This window comes from Halyomorpha halys, unplaced genomic scaffold, assembly GCF_000696795.3.
Source record: "Halyomorpha halys isolate HHAL.00 unplaced genomic scaffold, Hhal_1.1 Scaffold29.1, whole genome shotgun sequence".
In the NCBI taxonomy this organism is placed as follows: Eukaryota; Metazoa; Arthropoda; class Insecta; order Hemiptera; family Pentatomidae; genus Halyomorpha; species Halyomorpha halys.
In genome coordinates, this window is record NW_027115892.1 from 446,977 (window position 1) to 471,367 (window position 24,391).

At 28.2% G+C, this 24,391-nt stretch overlaps 1 protein-coding gene and 1 long non-coding RNA gene across 7 annotated transcripts in view; one reads left to right on the top strand and one right to left on the bottom strand.

The window, feature by feature from the left end:
* LOC106684431 (uncharacterized) overlaps positions 1–24,385 on the top strand; it is a 284,598-nt gene extending 260,213 nt beyond the window's left edge. For all 6 annotated transcript variants that reach the window (XM_014426516.2, XM_067052858.1, XM_014426522.2 and 3 more), the window contains 20 exons: positions 1,471–1,675; positions 5,610–5,741; positions 5,990–6,145; positions 8,787–8,884; positions 10,220–10,521; positions 11,085–11,322; positions 12,692–12,856; positions 13,706–13,856; positions 15,290–15,470; positions 16,802–17,017; positions 17,531–17,775; positions 18,119–18,304; positions 18,423–18,632; positions 18,744–18,936; positions 19,411–19,582; positions 20,802–20,955; positions 21,085–21,197; positions 21,286–21,493; positions 21,971–22,225; positions 23,440–24,385. In XM_014426516.2, coding sequence (XP_014282002.1) covers positions 1,471–1,675; positions 5,610–5,741; positions 5,990–6,145; positions 8,787–8,884; positions 10,220–10,521; positions 11,085–11,322; positions 12,692–12,856; positions 13,706–13,856; positions 15,290–15,470; positions 16,802–17,017; positions 17,531–17,775; positions 18,119–18,304; positions 18,423–18,632; positions 18,744–18,936; positions 19,411–19,582; positions 20,802–20,955; positions 21,085–21,197; positions 21,286–21,493; positions 21,971–22,225; positions 23,440–23,497 — 3,638 coding nt within the window. In that variant the 3' untranslated portion in view covers positions 23,498–24,385. The remainder of the gene's footprint in view (positions 1–1,470; positions 1,676–5,609; positions 5,742–5,989; positions 6,146–8,786; positions 8,885–10,219; positions 10,522–11,084; positions 11,323–12,691; positions 12,857–13,705; positions 13,857–15,289; positions 15,471–16,801; positions 17,018–17,530; positions 17,776–18,118; positions 18,305–18,422; positions 18,633–18,743; positions 18,937–19,410; positions 19,583–20,801; positions 20,956–21,084; positions 21,198–21,285; positions 21,494–21,970; positions 22,226–23,439) is intronic.
* LOC136797138 (uncharacterized) overlaps positions 23,055–24,391 on the bottom strand; it is a 2,486-nt gene continuing 1,149 nt past the window's right edge. The window contains exon 2 of the long non-coding RNA XR_010844981.1: positions 23,055–23,262. This is a non-coding gene — a long non-coding RNA (uncharacterized lncRNA). The remainder of the gene's footprint in view (positions 23,263–24,391) is intronic.

Below are 24,391 nucleotides of genomic sequence, written 5' to 3' on the forward strand. Positions count from 1 at the left end.
TGGGCTGTAGGGATGGGTGGAACTAGATAAGGTTTGAACCAAAGGATTAGGATGGTTGGAAAGGTTTATATGGAATTTTGAGAATTTGGTTGGTATGAGATGTATGACAATGGGGATATGTAGGTCATGGTGTAGTGTTCTGTTGGAAACGTATAAATCATATTAAAAATAAATATTTATTTTTTCATGTATTGGTAATTTTTAATAGTTATTCAAAATTATAAAATAAATGAGGCATTCAGTCGTAGAACGTAGTATCGTTTTTTTGTTAATTGAAATTTTTTGCAGCATTTGATTACTTATATATATGCATATATAACAGGTAACTGGTAGAGATGAGCTCTTCGTCATTTATTCTACTAAACAAAAATGATCTTTTAACTTTTATTTCTTCAAGTATATGATAACTGGGCTTGGTAAATCATATACTCTATGAACAATTTGGAATCAACTTACAAACGTTTCTTTATATTCCGCGCAACACATATTTGCGTTAGGAAGAACATGATATCTGCTTTAGTTACCATGTCTTACACCTACGAGGTCTGTCATGACCGTATCTATTGTGGTATGCTACATGCTGCGGCGGTGAAGCTACTTTCAGGGTAAAACTCTTTTGTACGATAACAAATACTTCAAATCACTAAAAGTCAGATATCACGTTTTACGATCGAGTGCCTCAAATAATACCAAATATGGTGTCTGACATTAAAAGATAACAGAAACTCATACTGGGATCAATAACATGGCATCCTTCCTCTATTATTTATACTTACATCGATAAAAAAAAAATTTGACTAGCAACTAAAAAAAGTTGTATTTTTCAATATACTCTTAATAATTGGGTACTATAATTTTGTGACTTTAGTTGGAGCTAAGTACCAAATATCCTCAAAACTTACGAATCGATTTCCCACGTTTTCTTTTTGTTAGTTACCATGTTTTACGAACACACGCCTCAAATATTCTTCTACAATGTGTCATTTTTTGTGTTTTAGTTACATTCATTTTAATTATTCTTTTATTAAATTATAAGTTCATGGTAATGCTCTTCGATATTCCATGTTTTGGATAACTTTATCTAACGCATATACAAATTAATTTTATTTTCCAAGGCTGAAATGTTGGATTTTAATTCTAAATTATTATATTAGTAAAATTTCTTTCTTCGGAATTTTAAATGGTTGAACCCACAACATACTCAAGCCCCTCGAGTATCATGACAAACCAAAGGACACAATGATATTTAATTACTATAAATGTTATATTCCAGACATTCAGCGATTAAATCGATGTTTAGTAAATCCATCAGATAGTATTTTATATTGTTAATTTTAATTTCCATTATATTTGCTAAAGTAAATTCACAGAATTAGTGTAAATACTCAAAGACCTGTGTCTACTCTACTCTCTACTCTTGATAAATGTCATAAAACGTTATGCTTAATTATTTGTTTTTCTTTATTTCAGAGGTAACGCCAAAGAGGTTCGTCAACTTCCAAGGGCAAACGATTGAGCTGACCCTCGGTGCCTCCGACAGGGTCGTACATCGCCTAGTCACTCATGTCTTCCAGATCTTTCTCAGCGAAGTCCTCGGGTATCCCGGTGTTCAAATCGTTAGGACCAAAGATACAAGTATAGCTGGTATTTTTGAAGATCTTTCAGAAAATTTTGAGTAAGTAATATCACTTTCAAGGATTCAAAGTACATATATGATACTCATTCAATAATTTATAAATTTTGTTTTTAGAATGTGAAAGTAAACTTTAATTTCCAAATATAAATTTTATCAGCAGCAAAGTTGGAAAAATAAAATAGAAATAACTAATTGCAAAAACATATTATAGAAATTTAATTGTGGTTCTTTAAATTCGTAAAAATAATGAAAAGGATCCACGATGTTAAAACTAAAATTCGTATTACTCCAATGGAATAATTTGTCAATTTTGTTCTTTAAACTTTAACCATTTATTCTTACATGTATTTTTTCTCCAATCCCTCTAAAACAGAAAAACATTAAATTAATTGGTTGCATTACGTATGGTTACATAATTCAAATTGAATATTACCTTTTCCTACCAATGGTACGTGAAGGTGTACCGTGAAATACTTATCTTGTTGTTTTGATGTGTCCATTCCATAAGAGTTCTACTATAAAAGATCTGGAGGTGAGGGGCCTCCTCATTTTGATTACTTGTATTTTTACAAAACAATCACCGAATATAATGTACTGTAAGTACTGTAAAAAGACTATCGATGACATTAATCTTTTCCCTAAAACTTTAATCTTATTTTTTCGAAAAAAAAAAATATATTTAGCGAAAATTAAATAAAAATAAAGCAGGCTGTAAAATTTAAAAACCTAGTACAGATTTTTGTTATAACAAGTTATGGTTATTAAAGCTTTTTAAAAAAACAAATGTTGAACTTGAAACTTTAATTAATTTACCGATAGTCCAATTACATTCTATAAAAATGTGTCACAAATGTAGCTGACAATTTCTGCTATTATTAAGTCTTTCATTGCCTCCTTAATCGCACATATGTTCGTAAGTACTTATTCTACTGTCGAGTCGCCCTGAATAATGATTTATAAATTATGAATACTTGGTATGTGTGACAGTTTTTTTAAAAAGCAAAGTAAAATTCAAAGGAGCCTGTCTCGTGTGATTTATGCTGAAAGGACTTTGTGTCCTTTAACACATTTAATTGACGGCATAATTTAATAAATTTTTAGATGGCCAAATGTTTTACTCTATACTTTTAGTCTTTATTTATAAATTCTGAATTTTCGTGCTTCAGTTTCATACTACAAAATAGTGTTTAAAAGATATTATCTATATCATAATCGAAGGAGGGAATTAATTGTCTTATTTATTTATCTAGCATTGCACTTGTCGAGGTATTGCGATTTTAAATACACTTTGAATCTCAAAGCAAACAAAGACTAGCCTCGTGCCTCGTTTTATCCTTGCAAACAACTGCCTGTCACAATTTATTTGTACAGTGTAATATATAATATATCACTGAATGTTTGTACCATAAAGGCGATTTGATCTAGTTTATATCCATTGCTTTGTTTAAGTTTTTTTTTTCATGCCCATTTTATTCTTTGACAAGGATTGGGTTTTGAAAGGACTCTGCCTAATTTAAAAGAAATCCATACGCTATTTTAAAACTAAAAATGGAAACTATTATGTGCATGACATTTAAAATTATTATCAATTTATCCGTTGCTATTATTCAAATACGTAAATTAGAGAAAGTATGGCAATCTATCGAAAAAGGCAAGTTGCTGACGTTTCACTTGATTTAATAATACGTTATGTTAAAGAATTACGTTAAAGAGGTTAAGTTAAAGAATACGTTATGTTAACAACGTTTATATGTGAGAAAACTTGAATTTTATGATTTTAACCCTATCCTAGACTGGAAAAACAAATTTCTAATTTCTGAAAACTACCACAATATAAGTTTTAGAAAAATTACACAATATGATATTTATAAAGGAGTATTTAAATATTCTTCTAAATAAAAATTCTATTTTTCTTAAAAGGTTACATATAATGAAATGCAAATGTGGTGTAAGTCAAACTATGAGGGAAGTTTTATAAGGTTTTTATTGAGAAGTAACAAATTTTTACACTATAAGTTGCTAGTCACAAGACTTTAAAATATTTTAAAACATTTGAAGTCGATACACTTTGTAACTAAAGAAATAATTAATTTTTATGAAAAATAATTTTGTTAAGGCTGTCAACATTCAAACACCACTTTTGCTCTCAACGACTCATACGTTCTTACATTGTTTTTTCTATTCATACATTTTGAGCCCTCCACCCAAAAAAAAAAAAAAAAAAAAGAAAAACAGTTTAGTAGTTGTGCCTACTTTTTTTTTAAATATATATTTTTAAAAAATGCTATTTTTTCTCCTTTTTTGGTAACATCTAACAACAAATAAATAAATAAACAATTTTGGTTATTTGTTTGATCAGACCTTGTCGTTCACAAGGTAAAAATGTTCCAGTTTTAAACTGTGTAGGAGGAAAAGATCCGTGATCGAAGATTTGTTTAGTTCTCCAAGTGTCGAAGTTATCACGTTCTAGCGTCCGTTGACAATTGCCATTATTCAACCAACTTTATCGTTCTACTCCAAGCTTTTATTAACTTTAGTGGAAAATTATATCTGGATCCATTATCAGTCGAAAATTTGTTTAAGGTTAAAAACAACTTGATGCGTTTTTATTTTCAATAAACTATAGAAATAGATAGTAGATAACAAAAAATTACTAACATATAATATTGTTAATTTAAAATCTTGCAATAAATTGCAGCTAAAGTCAGTGGTTACTTAGGCTTTTTGATTTTTATCCATATTAGAATACTCGGTATTAAATTAAATGAATCATAATGTTCTCTACTTAATTATTCTATTTCAACCATCATCAGTGCCATGATGAAAATAAAACATCTAAGTTACGTAAAATATGAAATATTTAATTTAAGACAAATTATTCTTATATGGATAAAAATCAAAAGGACTAGTTAAAGAAACTTCCAAAAAGATGGTTCATCCTGAAGACGAGGAAAGAGCTTCGAAACGTTGACAGACGAGTATCTATGTAATAAAAAAATTAAACATAACTTTTTACAAAACTATCTAATAAAAAATGAAAAACCTTCTAATTGAAAAACATTGTTTAAAATTTTTTTTCTAACCACCTATTTATTTATTTTCAATCTACTCGTCAATTAGAGTATTGTTTTGGTGTAGAAACTTATTGTATTTGATCTGAGTGAACTCGGTGGACTCGATCCTTCAAACAGTGGAGCACTCAAACCTATACATCGGCTGTTACAGTCCAACAGGCAGGAAAAACTCTTTGGCGATCACTCCTTTGCCATTCAACTCAAGAAAAAAGAGTATTGCAGTTCTGGACGTAGTCACCAAAGTTTTGACTAAGTTCAACGTGACATAACTCGCACAGCCACCCTACGCCCCAACCTAGCTCCCAGACTGACCTAATTTTTATAATCATTAAATTAAGAAATACCTTATCAGGTAAGGGGAAGCAGTATTTTTCTATGGATATGGTATACAGGCTTTTCATCAATACAACTTTAAACAAATTAAAAATACAGTATTTACACACCATGTAGAGTATGAGCTGATGGTAGCAGTAAAACAACTAATAATATCACCCTTATGGATTAGCTGCTTAAAATTAAATAATGCTATTTCAAATAAGTCGAAAAAATCATATTTCTTAGTTGGTATATTAAATACTAGAGTGTATTTCATTGTATATTTAATTGGCTAATGATTGTTAATGTTTAGTTTGATATAAATTTGGTTTCCTGTTGTTTAAAACCATGCAATGTGGTATATGTAGAATTGTTATCTATATTCTTCTACATTGTGCTACTTCCCGCATGAGGAGGGTATGGCCTCATGCTACATTAACCAACAGTTGCTGTTTTGACTGTATGGTTTGAATTTAGTTTAAAAATTATGTTTATTAATTGGATTTTGATTTATTACTCTTTCAAATTCAGCTCTCATATGTATTGTATCACTATATAATATTAATTTGTTTTCATTCAATTAGTTCTTCACCTCAAAATCTTCCCAATAAATATATGGTCAACCTGGAAGTTTGGTTACCACCGGATCTGAACACCATTCATCTTTTGGAAACAAAATCTGTTAGAGAATGTGGAAATATTGCGCCTCCTGGAAGGTTTGTTATCTTACATTACTTAGTAAATTTAGTCAATCAGGTCCTGAATATCAAATTTGAGTCTACCTGCTATTATTTTTATTATATTAATTTTTTTTTTGTAGTAAATCATAATTTCAGTTGTTATACTGGCTTTAAAAATATTATATTTGACACATTTGTTTTGTGTTAACATAATTATCATCTAGCTACAGTTAGTAATGTTTTTTCCCTAGAAGTTAACTATTATGGAATTTTCTTTATTTTAGATATAGTTGGTTAATACCAAAGAATTTGTCTAAACCAGAGTATGAAGACTGGAGAATTTTTAAACAACCAGAGAAAGCTAAGTTGTTTTCTTTGACAGACAACGAGAGAATGGGCTTAAGAAAGTACACTTTTTCACCATATAATGTTACCAACGAGTAAGACATTTATTAATTACTATGATGTGGTTTAATTATGAAATTAGTTAAAATTAGTGACTCTTTTAAATGAAATCCTATTATTAATGTTATTTATGCGTAAATTTAGTTATCATGTATTGTTTTTACTTATTTGTTATCTTAATAAAGGCTAGCAAAGTGGCAGAAACTTCAGCAACATTTATATAACGAGCAGCTATTTTTATGTGTCTTTCATATTGTATTAATTGATTAGAATTACTGACGAACTTATTATACAGAGATAGAATTTTGATTGATTGATGCTTTCTTATAGTGATACTAAAGTCATTAAATATAAAATTAAAAAATAATAGTATATGCTATCTTAAAAAGTGTGAAGTATTTATCAATATAGCAATTTAAAAAAAAAAAAAAACTTAAAACTTCATACATATTTAGTCATTAATTGAATGAGGTTTCAGAATTAAACTGCCCATTTCCATTGTTCTAATCATTCCATTTCAGATCCAATCACTAAAATAATACATTAAATACTTTAACAATTTTTAAAAATTTACTCACATTACATTTGTAGAATAAAAACAATTTGTATTATCCTAGCAAAAAAAAACAACACTTATATCATAAATTACAATTTTATTATCAATGTTGTAAAACTTCATCATTATCATATTGAAATGTTATTATCATTTTTATAAAAACATAACATTATCATATTAAAATTCTCATTAATACAATTATGGTAACACTTTTTTTTTAATTATTAATACAATTGAAAGAATGAAAAAAATATAATTTAATAATAACTCTTCATTCGACTAATCATCATATTGATAAACTATTAGTCATTGTCAGTGTTTCAAATACTATGTCTGTTCCATGAAATTAACTTTTCTGTTACTAGGCATCATTTTTTATCTCATATATTATTTTATTTGTCATGTTAAATAAACAATTAATAATTATTATATGTGAGAGTTAAAAGCTGATTTAACATTATTTACTTTTAAAGGATTAAGGTAAGCCCTACAGTTAAAGGTTTGAACATTAGATGAATTTACTATGAACTATGTAATTAAGAAATTGGAAATAGAAGAAATGAATACTACAGGGTATGTTACATTTTTAAAAAGTAATAAATCATCATCATAATTCAATCCCTGCGCAGTGTGGGGATGCCCTCTATAAAGCTTGGACCAAGTGTCCCTCTCCTCACTCCTGAATGCTTCTCGCACTCCTTCCTCTCAGTGATCCATGGTCTTCCTCTTGGTCTTCTTCTATCCACTCATGTCTCGCATATCATCCTCGTTGTCCTTACCAAATTCATCCTAAGGAGGTGCCCAAACCATCTTAATTGATTCTCTTTTAGAATGGTTTCAACCTGCTGCACCTCAAGGTATGACCTTATTGTTATGTTGCAGATCCTGTCTCTCTTGGTCTTTTCTCAACCTTTCTCAGGTACCTCATTTCCATTTCCTGGATCTGCCCCTTGTGCTCAGAGAAAAGGGTCCATAACTCTGAGGAGTAAGAAAGATGGGTAAAAACGTTGATCTTGAGATGGATATCTTTGTTTTCTTCTGTTGAGGAAACCTGTCCGGGTTAAGTGGAACATTCCAGCTGTGCCCAATCTTTGGGACACCTCTCCATCAATGTAGCCACTTTCATTGATCCAGGCATCTAGATATTTGAAGTCTGATACCTCTTCCAAAATCTGTCCTTGCAACCTCAATATTCTCATCACTCATCTCATGCATTTGGTTTTCTCTGGATTATTATCCATGTTGATGCTGTAAAGTTCTTCTTTCATGATATTTATAGGTCCTATTATTTATTTATTATGATATAAAAGCAATGAATAAAAATTAATAAATTCAAATTATACCAATATGTGAGAAAAAATAACAATTGATGTCTAATTGCAGATGAATTAATTCATGGAACAGGCATAGTATTTAAAATACTGATAATGATAATAACTTGATTTAGTGAACTTTTTTTGACAATAGGACAATTAGTTTAGTGAAGGGTTGAATTATGAATATAATAATGTTTTATTTATTTTTTCTTTATCTCAATAATATTAATTAAAGAACTGTTGCAATTATTGTAGTATGTGATAATGTATTTTTATAAAGATGATTATAATATTTTAATTTATGGCATAAGTATTTATTTATTTTTTATTATAATAATGCAAAATGTTTTTATTTAACAAATGTGATGTATGTATATTTTAAAAATTTTTTGACAGTATTTAAGGTATGGCTTAGGGATTGGATTTGAAAATGGCCAGTTTAAAGTCTGAAACCTCATCCAGTTAATGAATAAACCCGAATGAAGTTTTAAGGGAATTTTTCCCCCCTGAAATAAATATTAAATATTATATCCTAAAAGTTTTATATTATGCTTAAAGAAATTTTAATGTGGACGTTTGGAGTTCTATCAATGGGTAGATTCTCCACATGTTTGTATTATGTCACTATCTCACCTACAGCAAATTTACTTGTTGTATATATGTTATACAGTTGTAAATAGCAATAAATAAATGATTAAAAAAAAAAATGTGGATGTATGATTTGGATTTTTAAGTTCTCGTTAAAAAAAAAAATCATGAAAATTAATGTATGATTTACTAAAAATTTACTATTGTTATTTTTAGGAAATACTTTTGTTCTGAAAAGTACTGTAAAAATGGATTTTATACTCCAGATAAGTGTAGGGGAAGATCCTGTGGTGTTCTAATAACTACTTTTCCAAGTAAGAATTATATTTTATTTCTATTTATATTTTCAAGCAGTACAATATAAGGATTAATATATATCATAAGTTTATAAGAATTTCAAAATATTAAAAGTAATGAAAATCAAATAAAATAATACCTCGTATTAATATTAGTAAGAAATATTATATAAGTACTAGAGAATTTGAATCATAGGCTAGGGCCTAGACTGGTATTTCCTGGGGGTAATAGTTCCCCTCTCCCCCAGCACCTAAACTTTTTGATAAATAAATGCAACAATTAAATGTTGTTTTTAAGCATGTATCTGAAATAGGTTTTATATCAGATAGGTATTTCTGAAGAGATGGAATGGTCGGCCTGCCTAGGGCAATTGGCTCCTTTCTTATCTTCTGTTCATCTTATTTCCATTTTCTTTTAATTTACGCTGTTCATTTTATATAATTTAGACAATATTTTATACATCATTTTGTAGTAATTACATGTAAGATATAATTTTCACAATATTTGTTACATTATCTTATAGTCCTACTTTAGTTTACAATTTGATTTCATGTTATATAATAGTCCTACCCTAGTTGAAAATTTTATTAATTTTTTTTTTATCTTGTTTTTTAGTCTTGATGAAGCCAAGGTAGGGCAAAACGTTAGTATAAAAGAAATAGTTTTTGTACTATTTTGAACTACCTTTTGTGAACACTACCCTAATCATTTTCTTTTGATAATTACAAATGTTCAACTAATAATCTTCCGATTTCTATCTTTTCATAATATTTGCTTTATTTAATTTTTGTTCTTATATTAAAATATATAAATATAAATACTAAAATATAAAATATAATAATATGAATATAATAAAATAATAATATAAAATATAATAAATATAAAATATATAAGTATAAATACCACCCTCTTCTATTACTGTTTGTTACAGTATAGTTTATTATTTTTGTATTCTATTATTGTTGTTTGTTTCCTTGTTTGTCAAATAATAAGTTTTAATGAAAAGAAGATGGACTAGGTGCCATAAAAAAAAACTCAAGTTTTTTCTTTGGCAGCATCAACGATGCATTTTATTATTACCCACGTTCAATGAATGATCGTTCAAAATAAGTCTTACTTTTTATTGTTCTGTGATCTTACAGCATTTCCGGGTCTACTTCTTCCTATATGATATCTACAATCTACTATATTTCACAATTTTTTTGGGAAGGCTGGCTTAGAGATGTTTTTTAAGAAATGAATTTTTAATTATTTCTTAATATTATTTTTCGCTCTTTTGGTTATACAGTTAAAGCTATTTGTCCATGGATTCACACTTGTTTCATTTATCAACTGATTTTTTTTGTTTTCAGGTGAGACCGGCTTTGTTATCAAAGACATTGAAAGGTTCAGTTTACTGGTTGAGGTTGTCTGGGTAGGGCCTCATTTGAGAACTGTAGTGAATAATCTCAAATCACGCTCTAGAACTGATGGAACATCATTGATTTTTCTTACTCACACGCCTTCCGTGCTAACTTTGGGCAGTGAGCATGTTTCAGTAAGCTTTCCTCCTTGTGATGAATATTCGAACAATGTCAGCTGTCACTATTCCAGCATCCGGCTTGTAAAACTTGCATGGTCACACTTGGTAACTGCTGCAAGACCAGCATATGAGGTATGAATTTGCAAGATTCTTTTTTCTTACACATGTATTTAAAATTCTTAAGATATATGATAGACTTAAGATTTAGAAATTCAATTTATGACTTTAACATACTAATGAAGGAACTATAACAGATGGACCTAAAGCTTTCATTTTCTGAGTAATATAGAATGTATTCCTATTCAAAATTTATTTAAAGTTTCTAGGAGAGACATTTTTAATAGAGTTTTGGGAAAAGGAGTATAAGTAATTTCTGCTTATACCTGCTTCTATCTGAAAAGTTTAGGTCAGTTAACTAGAAATGTAGAATAATCTCATCTAATTCTTTTTTGTTTTCTTCTATCTGCACTTCGGTCAATCCCTAGAACGGTTACCCATTGGTCAAACATTGATTACCCTTTTACTGATTTGTTTGTTACCTATCCTGAAAACTATTCTATTTTCTGTGAAAAATATTTACCCTTATGTGATGGATATTCTAGATTTATGTTAAATAATGATAATTATTTAAAGTACAAAATGTTCTGATTTCACAAAGTATATGTACATATAAATCATTTATTTGTTCTTTACAGGCTCTTCAGAAAATGGAGTTGACAACAGATGATTACAAAGATCTAGTAGAAGATTATCTATATACTGGAGATATGTCTCAAGTAGCCTGCAGTTGGATGAAAAGGCATAATGACACTTATGATAGTTGGAGGCAATGGATGCCAAGTGATGATGAACGGAATGAGTTGTATATTGGTGGAATTTTCCCTCTTACAACTAATGAGACTAATAGTTATACTGCTAGAGGAATTGTTCATAGTGAGTAATTATTTCACATTCTATCAACATAACTACCTTATTTATTAAAACACATTCTCATGCTTATTAATCCTTTCACTTTTTTTTAAAAAAATGTTTGCTTATCAAGAAGGGTGATGAATACAATCAATCATCAAACTGCTTTCCATTGTTTCATCATCCCATGTCTTACAACTTTTCCTATCTATTGTTTAAGAGTTTCTTCAAAAGAGTCTCACATTTAATTTGTAATTTACACCTCTGAATCATATTTTTAACCTGCTTGATATACAATACAATTACAAGAAATAATTCATTTCATGTTACAAATTTTTGATTTTTTAAGATGCTGCTGCTTTTAAGATAAGGCTGGAAAAATTAATAATAATAAAATCCATGATCTATGCTTCTGCCTGAAACTTAATTCTTTCATAATAGTGTGATGAAATTAAAAGAATAATAAAAATCAGAAAAAACCAACAAAGAAAGATTAGTTGATACATGACTTATGTTGTCAAACTATGTTTAATAACAGGCTATTCAGCGAGTTCGATGTTCAGTTTTTGATTATTGTCATTTATTATTTTTTGTTTTTATTGAACTTGATAAGAAAAAATAAATATCTTTATTTATTTATTTGTTCCTTTTAATTGTCATAAGCATGATCATTTTTCACCAATTTTCGAATATACTTCCATACAAATATCTTTTTCACAGACATGAAATATGGCTACTTATTTTTATGAATGAGAGCATGAACCAACAGTGTGTTTGGCTCAGAATGGGGTGGATTTAGTTGCCTGCCACTTGGGCAAAGGGGTCCTTCAAAATCAATTTTGGCGCTCCTGTTCTTGTTTGAATAAGATTATAAGTTTATGTTCTAGACAGCCGTCTGAGAACTGACGAATATGACCAACTGGTCTATGATTTAGAGTAATTGTAGGTTAAGAGATGAGTAACACCTTAGGATATTTACAACATATAGTATTATTATGAAAACTTTAAGTGGTGTGATGTAAATTTTGAAATCTTTCTTATTCTTATTTCATATTATTATTAAATAATTTGTTAAAAATTTATCTAGAATATATTTAATACAAAAATATTTGTGATTAAAAAAAAATTCCAGATGAGGAATGTAATACATTAATACATTCCAATACATCTCCATCTTTACAACCCCAATGAAATCCGAATTTCCAAGATCAGTTCTGAACACTAAACACCAATGTACTTTTCATACTAATTTTACCTGCCACAGATCCATAACAGCAATATATTTATTCCAATCAGTCCATATAATTCCACATTTTGTAGCTGCCAGAATTCTCTAGCTTACTCATCTTTTTCTTGTACTAATATTTTATTTTAAATTGTCTTTCTTTTACAGGTTCACTTATGGCCATTGATGCAGTTAATGCCAATAATCAAATCCTGAGAGACTACAAACTGAAACTTTTGTTGGATGATGGGCAATGTCAGTCTGACGTTGTTATGAAAACATTCATTGATTATATACTTATGAACAAGTATGAAAGATTAGTTGGAATTTTAGGTAATTATTGTTATTTGAACTTTGATATTATATTAAGTTTGGTTTTGATGCCATTAATTTCATTAGTGAAGAATGTAAAGTCTTGAGACATTAAAATCTTGCTCCAGTCCTTATCAGCTTACATTTGGCTGTAATTGAAGTAGACAACTGTCCCTTCATCTTACTTCCTCAAAGGGAGTATGTCCAATATTTGAAAGCCTTGTCATTAAGGAGCTTTTTTTTTTTTTTTAATCAGAACATAAGTGCCTTAGCTTCTTCTAGAAAGGATGGTTCACCTTGAATCTTGTCCATACAAGATTAATTTTTATTGAAATATGAAACAAAATTTTTTTCAAATTGATTGAATTTATACTTGATTTTACTATTAAATAGTGAAAAATAAGCATATAATTAACATTGTATTTATATTATTTGATTACATTTTCATTACTGTACATAAACATTTTGGGCTAATTTCAAAAATCTTTTAGAACGTTTTTAATCCACAGTACATTAGTGGCAAAACAAATTATTGGGAGAGATACCATAATTATTAAGGATAAATAAATTTGTAATCTCCCATTTTATTAAACCAATTATGTTTTTAAAAAAATAAAAATCATTTTATTTAATATTTTTTTTAAAATCTGGAATTTATTTTGAAGAACAGAATATGTTCAAAAGAAAATTCTCTTCCTTTTTCCTCATACAGGGTGAATCCTAACATCTATGTATTTTATTATTTACAGAAACATTTATTTTAATTATTGTAATATTAATTTTTAAACTTCTCCTTTACTTTTTAAAGTTTTTGTTTCCATTGTTTAATAAATACTTCCTGAAGTTTAACAATAATATTCTCTGTTAAAGGTCCTGCTTGTTCAGACACTGTTGAACCACTTGCTGGAGTGTCAAAACATTTTAAAACAGTCGTCATCAGCTACAGTGCTGAAGGAAGTATCTTTTCAAGGGACAAGTATCCATATTTTTTCCGTACCATCGGTGAAAACAAGAATTACAAGTAAGCTTTATTTTATGACATTTCTGTATTTATCAGTTTATTTTTAACCAATCAACAAACAATTAGGCGTTTTATGTCTTAAACTCCTCAAAGAAACAAATAGGAATTGTAGATTACATAGTTCTATTATCAACATTAATTGATTTGTTACATTGTAGTAAGAATTCATTTTCAAAGTGAAGGGCACTTTATGTTACATTTTTAACTTTTTTATTTGGCTGCTTTTTCTGTTTCTTTTTTCTGCCACACGAGTTCATTCACGATCATATTTTATTAAGCTATTTTATTTTTCATCAATTAAAAATTTTGATTTCACTTTTTTTTAATAGTCCCACATTTTTAAATAATAGCACAACAGGTAATAACCAGTTACTCCTTTCTGATAACAGATGTCAGTTGACTGACACAATTATGTATTTGGATCCGGAACATCTTTTTTAATTATTATATTTATTTTTTTACTTAGTATTTCTTTTTCGAAAATTTTCTGGGAGAGGCTGCTCCCTTCCCTCTCAGAGATACCTATTCATGCCAAAGGCAGTTCTTGAAAGGAAGATATTGCTTTAATAAACCAATTATTTATACAAATAGAGTTTGTTGTGAATAAAATAATTAACATTTTTGGAAGGATTCTCATTTATAATAAAAACAGAGTTTCCATTTTATTCTCATCAAAATTAGCATGCTTAGTGGCTAAACATAGAATAGAATTCAATGCTTACTCTTTGATGGTGAATAAGTATTTTGTTATTTTTTATGTTGTCAGCCAGTTAAAAAGAATCATGGTTTGTAGTTTTGATCGAGGCTAGAATGTTTTCACAAATAGATTCATGTAATTCTCTTAATTTTGGCCTGTTCAATAAGACTAATTGTATGATATAGAAAATGACTATACTCAATATCTACGTATACTCTGATTTTCAAGAAATTTTTTATGATGGCTCTACTCTTACAATATCTATGAGAAATTTATTTTTTTAATAAAAAATGTCATTATTTATGATCAGAAAAATCAAAAACTTATAACTCCTCAGGAGAGGTAATTCCATTGAGAGGACCTGGTAGCCAAGGAATCACCATAGCAGCCGGGTATTTTGCCCTGGGCAGATTGGCTTTCATTTCGTAATGGCCCCACTGAATGAAAACTCGACCTTCCCATACTTGTTAAAATATCCTGTTGAATAACACCCCGTATACGGAGAAGTGGCTGGATTGGGGATTAACAAAATGAAAAAGATATTGACATTGATTGAATATTCGCTAAGCCTTTTTTTTACTATCACAAAACTGACATTTCTTGAGATAGTCTATTTTTATTGAATAAATTTTAGAATGCTATGCTACAAATAATGCTAATGGCTGTATAATAAATTTTATTATTATAAATGATTACTCAAACTTAAATGACTAATTTGTTGTTTCTGATTATTTAGATATGTTTACCTGAAACTGTTACAAGAACTAGAATGGAAACGAGTAGCATCTCTTACAGAAGATGGAACAAAATATACAGAGTACATCTCCCACACTCAAGATTTGCTTCAAGCTAATGGAATTAATTTTGTTGCTAATAGAAAATTTCCTCATGACTGGGAAAATGATGCCATGAAACAGGTTTGTTATTGTTTTACTGTTTTCATCAATTTGTCAAGTTTTGACATTTTTAAGATATTATTTTGTGTATATCTTTTTAAAATTAATATATAAAATATGAAATTTTGATTTCTATTTTACTTACTTACTTACTTCCTCGGCACTACAGCCCAGGTCGGGCCTTGGCCTCCTCAAGAAATTTCTTCCACTCGTTTCTGTCCTGCGCCTTATGCTACCAACCTGGCGCTCCCTATCCCAATGCAATCCTGCCAACCTGGTCCTGCCATCTAGCCTTCGGTCGCCTAACCTTTTTTTTTGTCTATCATTTCATACTTCATGGCCCTCTTCAGAATCCTTTGACAATCCATTTGAACGACATGTTCTGCCCACCTGAGTCTATTTCTGTTTATGATAAGACCAATGGAAGCATCATTATATAATTTGTATAGCTCTTTATTATGTCTTTTCCTCCAGACACCTTCCAAGGGAATCTTGGATTGGCCCATAAATACACCTAAAATTTTTTCTCACATATTTCTAGTTTAGGATTTCTGACTTAATGATTAATAAATGAAAGTAAAAAAAACAATTGTGTAACTTTAGTACCTGCTGATCCTTGGAAATCTCTTATAAAAACTGTAAACAAATATAAGCTTTCTTATTTATTTAAAGAGGAAAACATTTTACTATTTTATTTCTAATTCTGTCTGTCATTAATAAAACAAAGGGATTATTACATTTTAAGCAAGATATATTGCTCATAAATCCAAAAAAAAAAAAATTAGAATCCAGTACTTTCACCAACGATTTTTGAAATGATTATTATTGTGCTTTGTCACCAAATTTGATCTTGATTTCAGTTTTTTTAAATATATTGTTTAAAAACAAAAAAGAATAAAGAAAAGATTAGATGAAAACATTTTTATATGTGTATTGGAAGAAAATAGTTGACCGTATAAAGTAGATTATTGGAAGATAGTCTGGGTAGTGGTTAATAAAGTATCAAAATAGCATAAGAAAACTATTTATTGTTAACCAACGTTTTGCCCTAGTTTGCAGGGCTTCATCATGGCTGTCAGATTGAAACAAAGATGGCGACTGAAGTTTGAGTTGTCATCTTTATTTCAATCTAACAGCCCTGCAAAGTGGTCCAAAACATTGGTTAACAATAAATAATTTTCTTCTACTATTTTGATATCTTTATTGACAGCCACCCGGAATATCTTACTACAATTTTTATATGTGATTTTCAGTATATCAATTTTATTAAAGTTTGTTTTGTTTAGATACTTATCATTTTGTTCTGCTTGGTTTTTGCTATTTAACTAAGCTAATGTGATTGTATATTCTAGTATTTGGATGAATTGAAACACAAAAATGCTCGTATTATTATTGCTGATGTGAAAGATGAAGCTGCAAGATCTGTTATGTGTGAAGCATATCATAGGAAAATGACTGCATATGAAGGTTGGGTTTGGTTTTTACCACATTGGCTTTCTCCAAAATGGTACGAAATTCCAACTAATGGAAATAAAACTATTAAATGTACTACAGAAGAAATGAAAATGGTAATATAACTTATCAGTTATTAATTAATTAGAATTTCATTTGTTGTCAAAGATTAGTTTTATTTATTATTATAATTTTTTAAATTAATTTGATGAATATAAGTATACTTACTATGCTTTTTTATTTAACATAAGTATGAATATACTAGGAGAGTTAAGAAGAAATCAATGAATTTCATTTTTTAAGGAATAAGCTTATATCGGATCCCTTTAACTCTGAAACTACATTAGTTGTGGGAAACAATGCTCTGTTTTCCAACTTCAATTTTGTTTTTCAACTTGCGGAAAATTATCCAAGATAGAAATTAAATGTTTCTTTGCTTAATCCTTCATTTATAAATCAGTTAGAAAATATTTAACATAAAACAATGTAATAATTTCAACAACTCCAGATTTGATAATATAATTATTATCTAAATTAAATTATTGTTACATAAAGGAAGTGCTCAATTATTATATCTAAATTGTGAATTTTCTCTTACACTAACAGTTTTTATAAATTTTATTCCATAGGCCATAAATGGTTACCTTGCTCTTACCCACCAATATTTTGCTGCTGATAGTGAAATTATGCAAGAAAATATAACTGTCGGGGAATGGAGAGCCAAGTACAGGAAAAAACAAAATAATGGATCTGAAGAATCTAATTATGCTGGATATGCTTATGATGCTGTTTGGGCTTATGCATATGCTCTTGATAAACTCATTAAATTCAATGAATCATATGCATCATCTTTACATATGGAAAATACTACCAGGTAAGTTTATACATGATTTTATCGATTAAAAGAAATATCGTTTCTGAATTAATCGCAACATAACAGTTAGAGTACTTGAAAGGATCATTGTATAACTTTACTAACCATTCATTTTTGTTTTTACTTTACAATCATTGAGAGATAATTTATAAAAAATACTGGATGGTTTATTTTAGTTATTTTCAAACTAATATTTCTAGAAAAGTTAATTTTGTGATTATTATTAAAATGGTTGCATATTGATACGATTATTTATTTACGAAAAATATATTTAAGAAATATTTGAACATTGAACTATTCAGTTGTAGAAATGAAAAATACATTTTTTTTTTTTTAATTCTAGGAAGTTTGTTGAACTTATACAGAAAACAAATTTTAATGGAGTTTCTGGCCACATTATGTTCTCATCAGGACCATCTAGGATATCTAATGTGGATATTATGCAGTGGATTAATGATGAACTGCATATTATTGGCAATTTTCATCCAAATAAAAATGACAAAAATAATAGTGAATATGCTTTAGGAAGGTAACCATAATATATATGAAAAAAATATATATTCTCAACTGATGTATAAATAAAAAAAAATGTATGTAATTTAAATGTAAAACATTTGGTAATTTAATAACTTTTTGATATTTTTTAGATTAAGTCTGAACAAAAGTAAGATAATTTGGCTTAATAAGGGCGGTACTTTGCCTTGGGATGGGACTGTTCCAGAAGATAGATGCCTCCTTGAGGGATTTGCTAATTTAATTCAATCTACCTGCCAGACGGCAATAGTCGTTGCTAATATTATTGGTATTTTTTTCCTTCTTCTTATCGTCGTCATCAGCTTCTTGATTGTGAGACATAAGTAAGTTCAAACTTAAAGTATACTCTATGCTATTGATCTTCATGTTGGTTAAATTAAGATTTGTATTTGTTTAAAAAAAAAAATATTTTGATATGTATTTTTTTCTTATAGGTATGAGAAAAAAGTTAAAATTACCCAAAAGTATATGAAATCATGGGGTATTGATCTTTTATCAGCCAGTACTATAAACAGTTTAGACAAGTGGGAAATCTCACGAGATAAGATTGTAATTAACAGAAAACTTGGAGAAGGTGCATTTGGTTTTGTTTATGGAGGGGAAGCTCATTTAAATGAGAAAGGATGGGTAATATTTTCATTTTTATTATAATTGTTATATAATTTGATTTCAGCCTACTTTTAAAAAATATGAATACAACCATTAAATGGTCTGGTAATAATGTCTAATGGTATATGATAATAATGTATAAATAGTATATGATAATAATGCATAATGGTATATGATAATAATGTATAATAGTATATGATAATAATAATTATCTATGGCTGAAGGTTATATTTTATTAGCATTTTGTTTCTTTTTAATTACTAAATTTATATTGTATTTTAAAGTTGTGTAAAATCACGATAATGAACAGATTATCATAATTACAGATATGTGCACTGGTAGTCAATTCATCAATGAATGGCAGCCTAGTATTTTTTAAGTGAAAATATTTAGTGATTTGCTTAGACAAAATTTTTATCAATTATTCTCTTTTCCTTCTATTTATCAAATAATTATTTGTTGATAATACATCATCCTTTATTCATTTCAAAGGTTGCAGTGGCTGTAAAGACATTAAAAGTAGGATCTTCAACTGAAGAAAAACTTGATTTTCTTGCTGAAGCTGAGGTAATGAAGAGATTTGAACATAAAAATATTGTTCAACTTTTAGGAGTGTGCACAAAAAATGAACCAGTTTACACTATAATGGAATTTATGCTTTATGGTAAGCAGTTATTTTATTTTTATAGTCTGCTATAAATAATAATAAGTCTAAATTATTCTGTATATTATAATGTATTTCCTGGTTTTGGTTTACATTTTCTAATTTCTGAATAAGTTTTCACTAGCTCTTGCCTAACCAGTTGCTGCATAATTTTATTTGAAAATCTAGAATATAAATTCTTCTAATATATGCTGTAAACCAGGTTTGTAATAATATTTATAAATACTGTCTTATATTTTCTTAATGTTCGATTTAACCTTTTTTTATTTTAACTCTTGTGGTTACCTCTTTTTATATTGCAGTTATGTTAGAATACACAGTAAAATAGAAATGGAATTTTTTTTGTACTTATTGTTTTTATCTATTTTGTATATGCTGCTAATAACAAAAAATATATTTATAAATTTATGTTTGTAGTCTAATTTATAAGTAGAGGTTGTATTTTTATTTAATTGTATTGTGATCCTATCAATTAAAGTTTTTATTGAATTCATGAAGTTCAGTACATTTATAATCTGTTGGTAGTTTTAAGAGCCAAAATATTGAGTTTTCAAAAGACTTTTTTTCTTTCTTAAACTATCAAACGATAAATGCACTAAACTTCTAGATTCATCCAAAACTTTTCTTCATAAAAAATATATGCAGCGTTAGTTTTTTATTATTTTGGAACTTGGGTCACAGTATATTTTCAATTTTTTTAAAAGCAGTGGTCAAAATCTCTATTTCGATTATTGTATGTAAAGAAAATTCTTATTTTGAATGCTCATGGATATTTATATACTTATTAGAAATTTGTTTCAGTGTATTTTTAATTACAAAATTTTTAAAAAAATTCATTTTAATGCTTGATTAAATTCCTGGGAAGAAAAAAAAAAACTAATTATAAACTGAAACAGAACAAGAGGGAAAAATGAGTAGTCTCTGGATAGTTTATTTGAACAGGAAACCTAATTAGTGTTGCTTCATTAAAGTTATTGGTCAAAGAAATTTTTTTTCTTCACACAAAATTAAGTGAAATACATTGATTTAAAACTGCTCCTTTATGAATTACAATTCTTATTTCCCTTTTTTTTGTTCTTACGAGAACAACTCATTATTTATTATAATTTTGGAAAATAACTCTTTTTCAAAGGTTTTTTTACTGTAAAGTAAATCCATCTTGTCTCTATCATAGTGATTTAATTATTTACCAGATAATCACACTAAACTCCTCTTTCAGGCGACCTGAAGACATTTTTACTAGCTAGGCGACACTTAGTAAATGAAAAGTATCCTGATGAAACAGATGAAATATCTTGTAAGAAGTTAACAAATATGGCATTAGATGTTGCTCGAGCTTTATCCTATTTAGCTGAACTAAAATACGTTCATAGGTAAGTTTGATTACTTATTAATCTACAGTATATAATGAAAATGTGGTTTGAATTAATTTTTTTTATAAAAAAAATGTGTTTTGTTTTTCAATTTCTATTGATAATAAATTATCTATCTATTTTCTTCAGGGATGTAGCATCCAGAAATTGTTTGGTAAATGTAAATAAAGTGGTTAAACTTGGTGATTTTGGAATGACACGCCCAATGTGTGAAAGTGATTATTACAGATTTAACCGAAAAGGTAGTTTTCGCTCTAATATTTTAATATAAAATTTGACCATTTATGTTTTTTAAAATGTTGTTTTAATGTTTATTATTCATATATTCAGGAATGTTACCTGTAAGGTGGATGGCACCAGAATCTTTGGTTTTGGGTGTTTTTACACCAGCTTCAGATGTTTGGTCATATGGTGTACTTCTGTATGAAATCATCACATTTGGAAGTTTTCCATTTCAAGGATTGTCCAACAATCAAGTATTGGAGTTCGTCAAGGCAGGAAATACTCTATCGATACCCGAAGGAATTAAGCCTCAGTTGTATGTTCATTTTATTTTATTTTTTATTAGCAAAAAATATTTACATATCGATATATATATATTTTTAATTGGGTAACTTGAGGATTTACCAGATAACTTAATTGTTGTAAAAAGCCAAACTAAAATCAACTAAAATAAAAATGATACAGTATTCATTTGCCAAATAATTAATCCATCAACAACTCCATTTCTATAAATTGTTTATCTGAGTCAATAAAAGTACTGCTTGCTCAGTTTTAAATGAATAAATTAGCAGATTAGAAAGATATTAAAATAGAAACAGGATTAAAAAATATACATATTTTTTAATGTAATTTGAATAATTAATTGACATTTCTATTTTTTTTTTTAATTTTCAATATTCATGTGATTTTTAGGGGGAGGAAATTAGAGAATAGTTATTCCCTCTGAAGAGCTAAATAAAAACCAATAAAAAAATAATAATAAAAATAAAAACACATTGTATTATTTTTCCAGAGAGAGCCTGATCAGGTCTTGTTGGCTGAAAGAGTACAAAAAACGCCCTCCAGCTTCTGAAATAGTTGAATCCCTTGCCAATAATCCTAGGCTTCTATCTCCATGTCTTGATGTTCCTCTGTCCTCCGTACAGATGGAAGATACAGGTGAGATTTCTATTACTGGTGGAAGCAGAGGACAGAGATTTTCAATGGGACTAAGACAGAGATCCTCATCACATGAGATTGCTGAACCTCTCTTATCTTCGCCTGGGCGGTAAATGAAAATTTTATATTCATTATATAATACTATAAAAATAGTATACTTTATGAAAAGTGTAGAGAAGAGTGATTCTGTGTAGTTTTCACAAATAGATTGACTTCTCATTTAGTAATCAGTGATAATAATTCCTTTTCTTCATTCACTAAAAACAATTCTTTCCCTTTTAGGATTCCTAACCTGTACAATGCCCATTCCTTGTTGCTTGCATCTACTTTATTGTAGTGGGTATTACTCTCTCCAGAATTAAAAAATGTTGATACTATTTTTGATATCTTGATTATTTGTGACTTTTTTGGCCTGTTTTACATCTCTTCATTGAGATGGTGGTTACTTTAAATTTTAAATTAAAAAATCTGTTAAGTAGGTCTCTGTAGAGCATATTATTAGTAAATAGTCAACCTTGGTTATGGCATGAATTACGAAAAGGTTGACCATCCCTACTCTAGGCAAATTCCAGTGCCCTCACCTTACCTTCCAAACTTTCCTTATTTTATTTGTGTTTTTATTTTGTTCTGGTTTATTTTTGAAGTTCATTTGTATTGCTTCATGATAATTATGTCTGGACCATGTTGACCATAGGAAAAATGCAGTGAAATCAGTTCCTACTCGCTAGCTCAAATGTTAAGCGCGATAGAGCATTTTGAGAAAAAAATGTATATATGGCTCAAAAATCAGATTTCTTTAGGATCGCTCAAAAACTGATTGTTATTGTTTGATGAAAAAAAAAATCAGTAATTATACTTGATTTTATTTTAAGCGTTTATAAATCATGAATCATTTTATTTAAAAATCAAATAGTAACTGTTATATTTTGATTTGACCAAAAAATTAACGCTCAAATTCAATCCCTGGGGTATTCATTCCTCTTTCTCCTGTATCAAGCTGTCTTTATCACTCATTAAGGTCATTACTTTCAGTCTGAGTCTTTGGATTTTGAAAATAATTTTTATCCATACTAACCTGTTATTGATACATTTGCTATCTTTTCCTTCAAACTTGATCACAACTGACTTTTATGCTGATCAGTGTATCTGTATATAAATTAGATTGGTGAAATAATTTATTATTTTCATTAATCCTATGACTCAAACTTAAAAAAAAAAATTACTTGTCCATTTATCCAATTCTTGCTTATTTAAAACTATACTATGCAAATATGACTGCTATTCTAATTTGTTCTAAAATGATTTCTGTTTGTTGGTTGATAGATACAGACCGACTAGAGGAAGTTCATTAGGCGAGGAGCCTCAAGATTCTCTTCTTTAGTAGCTGCAATGAGGACTTGTTATTGACAAGGATTTTGTATCAAAGTCAGCCTTGTTTATTAGTATGATCTTCAACTGCCTGATTTATTTTTTTTAATTTTTTTTTTAGACTTTTTGTTAGGAAAACAATTTTATCAAGAACGTATTTCAATTTGGTATCTTACATGTTTTAAGAAATTGTGTAGACAATATCCTATATTTTATTAGAAACATGTTAATCTTAAGTTAATACATTATTAATGTTTTTATGTTTTTTTTTTGTTTTAATTTTAATTGATAATTTTTCATTGCTAAACTACTATAATATTTTGCTCAACTATTTTTTTTTTTTTTTTTTTTCATTTTTGATCAAAAACATTAACTAAGTATAAATTAGTTTTTACTTCAAATTATTGATCGATTGATTTTTTTTCCTTTGTTCTAAACATTATATTATGTAATTAAAAATGGGTTCCTCTTAAGTAAGGTTTTACAAGTTTAGTCACATAATTCAATTAATGTGGGTTCAAATTTAAAAAATGTAATGTTTTCCATTACATTAAAATATATTATGATATGTGTACTTGATTTAATGAAATATAAGCTTGTATTTTCATCTATCACTGTGTAAGAACTTAACTTTGAAAGCATAAACTTAACTTTGAAAAAGTTGGTTTTATAAAATATTTTTATGTAGTGTTAATTAAATTTTTGGCCTAATATTATTGATGTTATTCACAACACTTTATTGAAATGATAGAATGTAGTTTAAAATTATATTTAGTTTGATTTTTGAAGTTACAAAGTATTCAAGTTTTATCAGAACTTCAAAATTTTTGTTTTTTAATACATCTCAGAACATAGCTACGTCAGTAAGTACAGTTGAATCTCTGTCTATTGAACCCAAAAGTTCTTA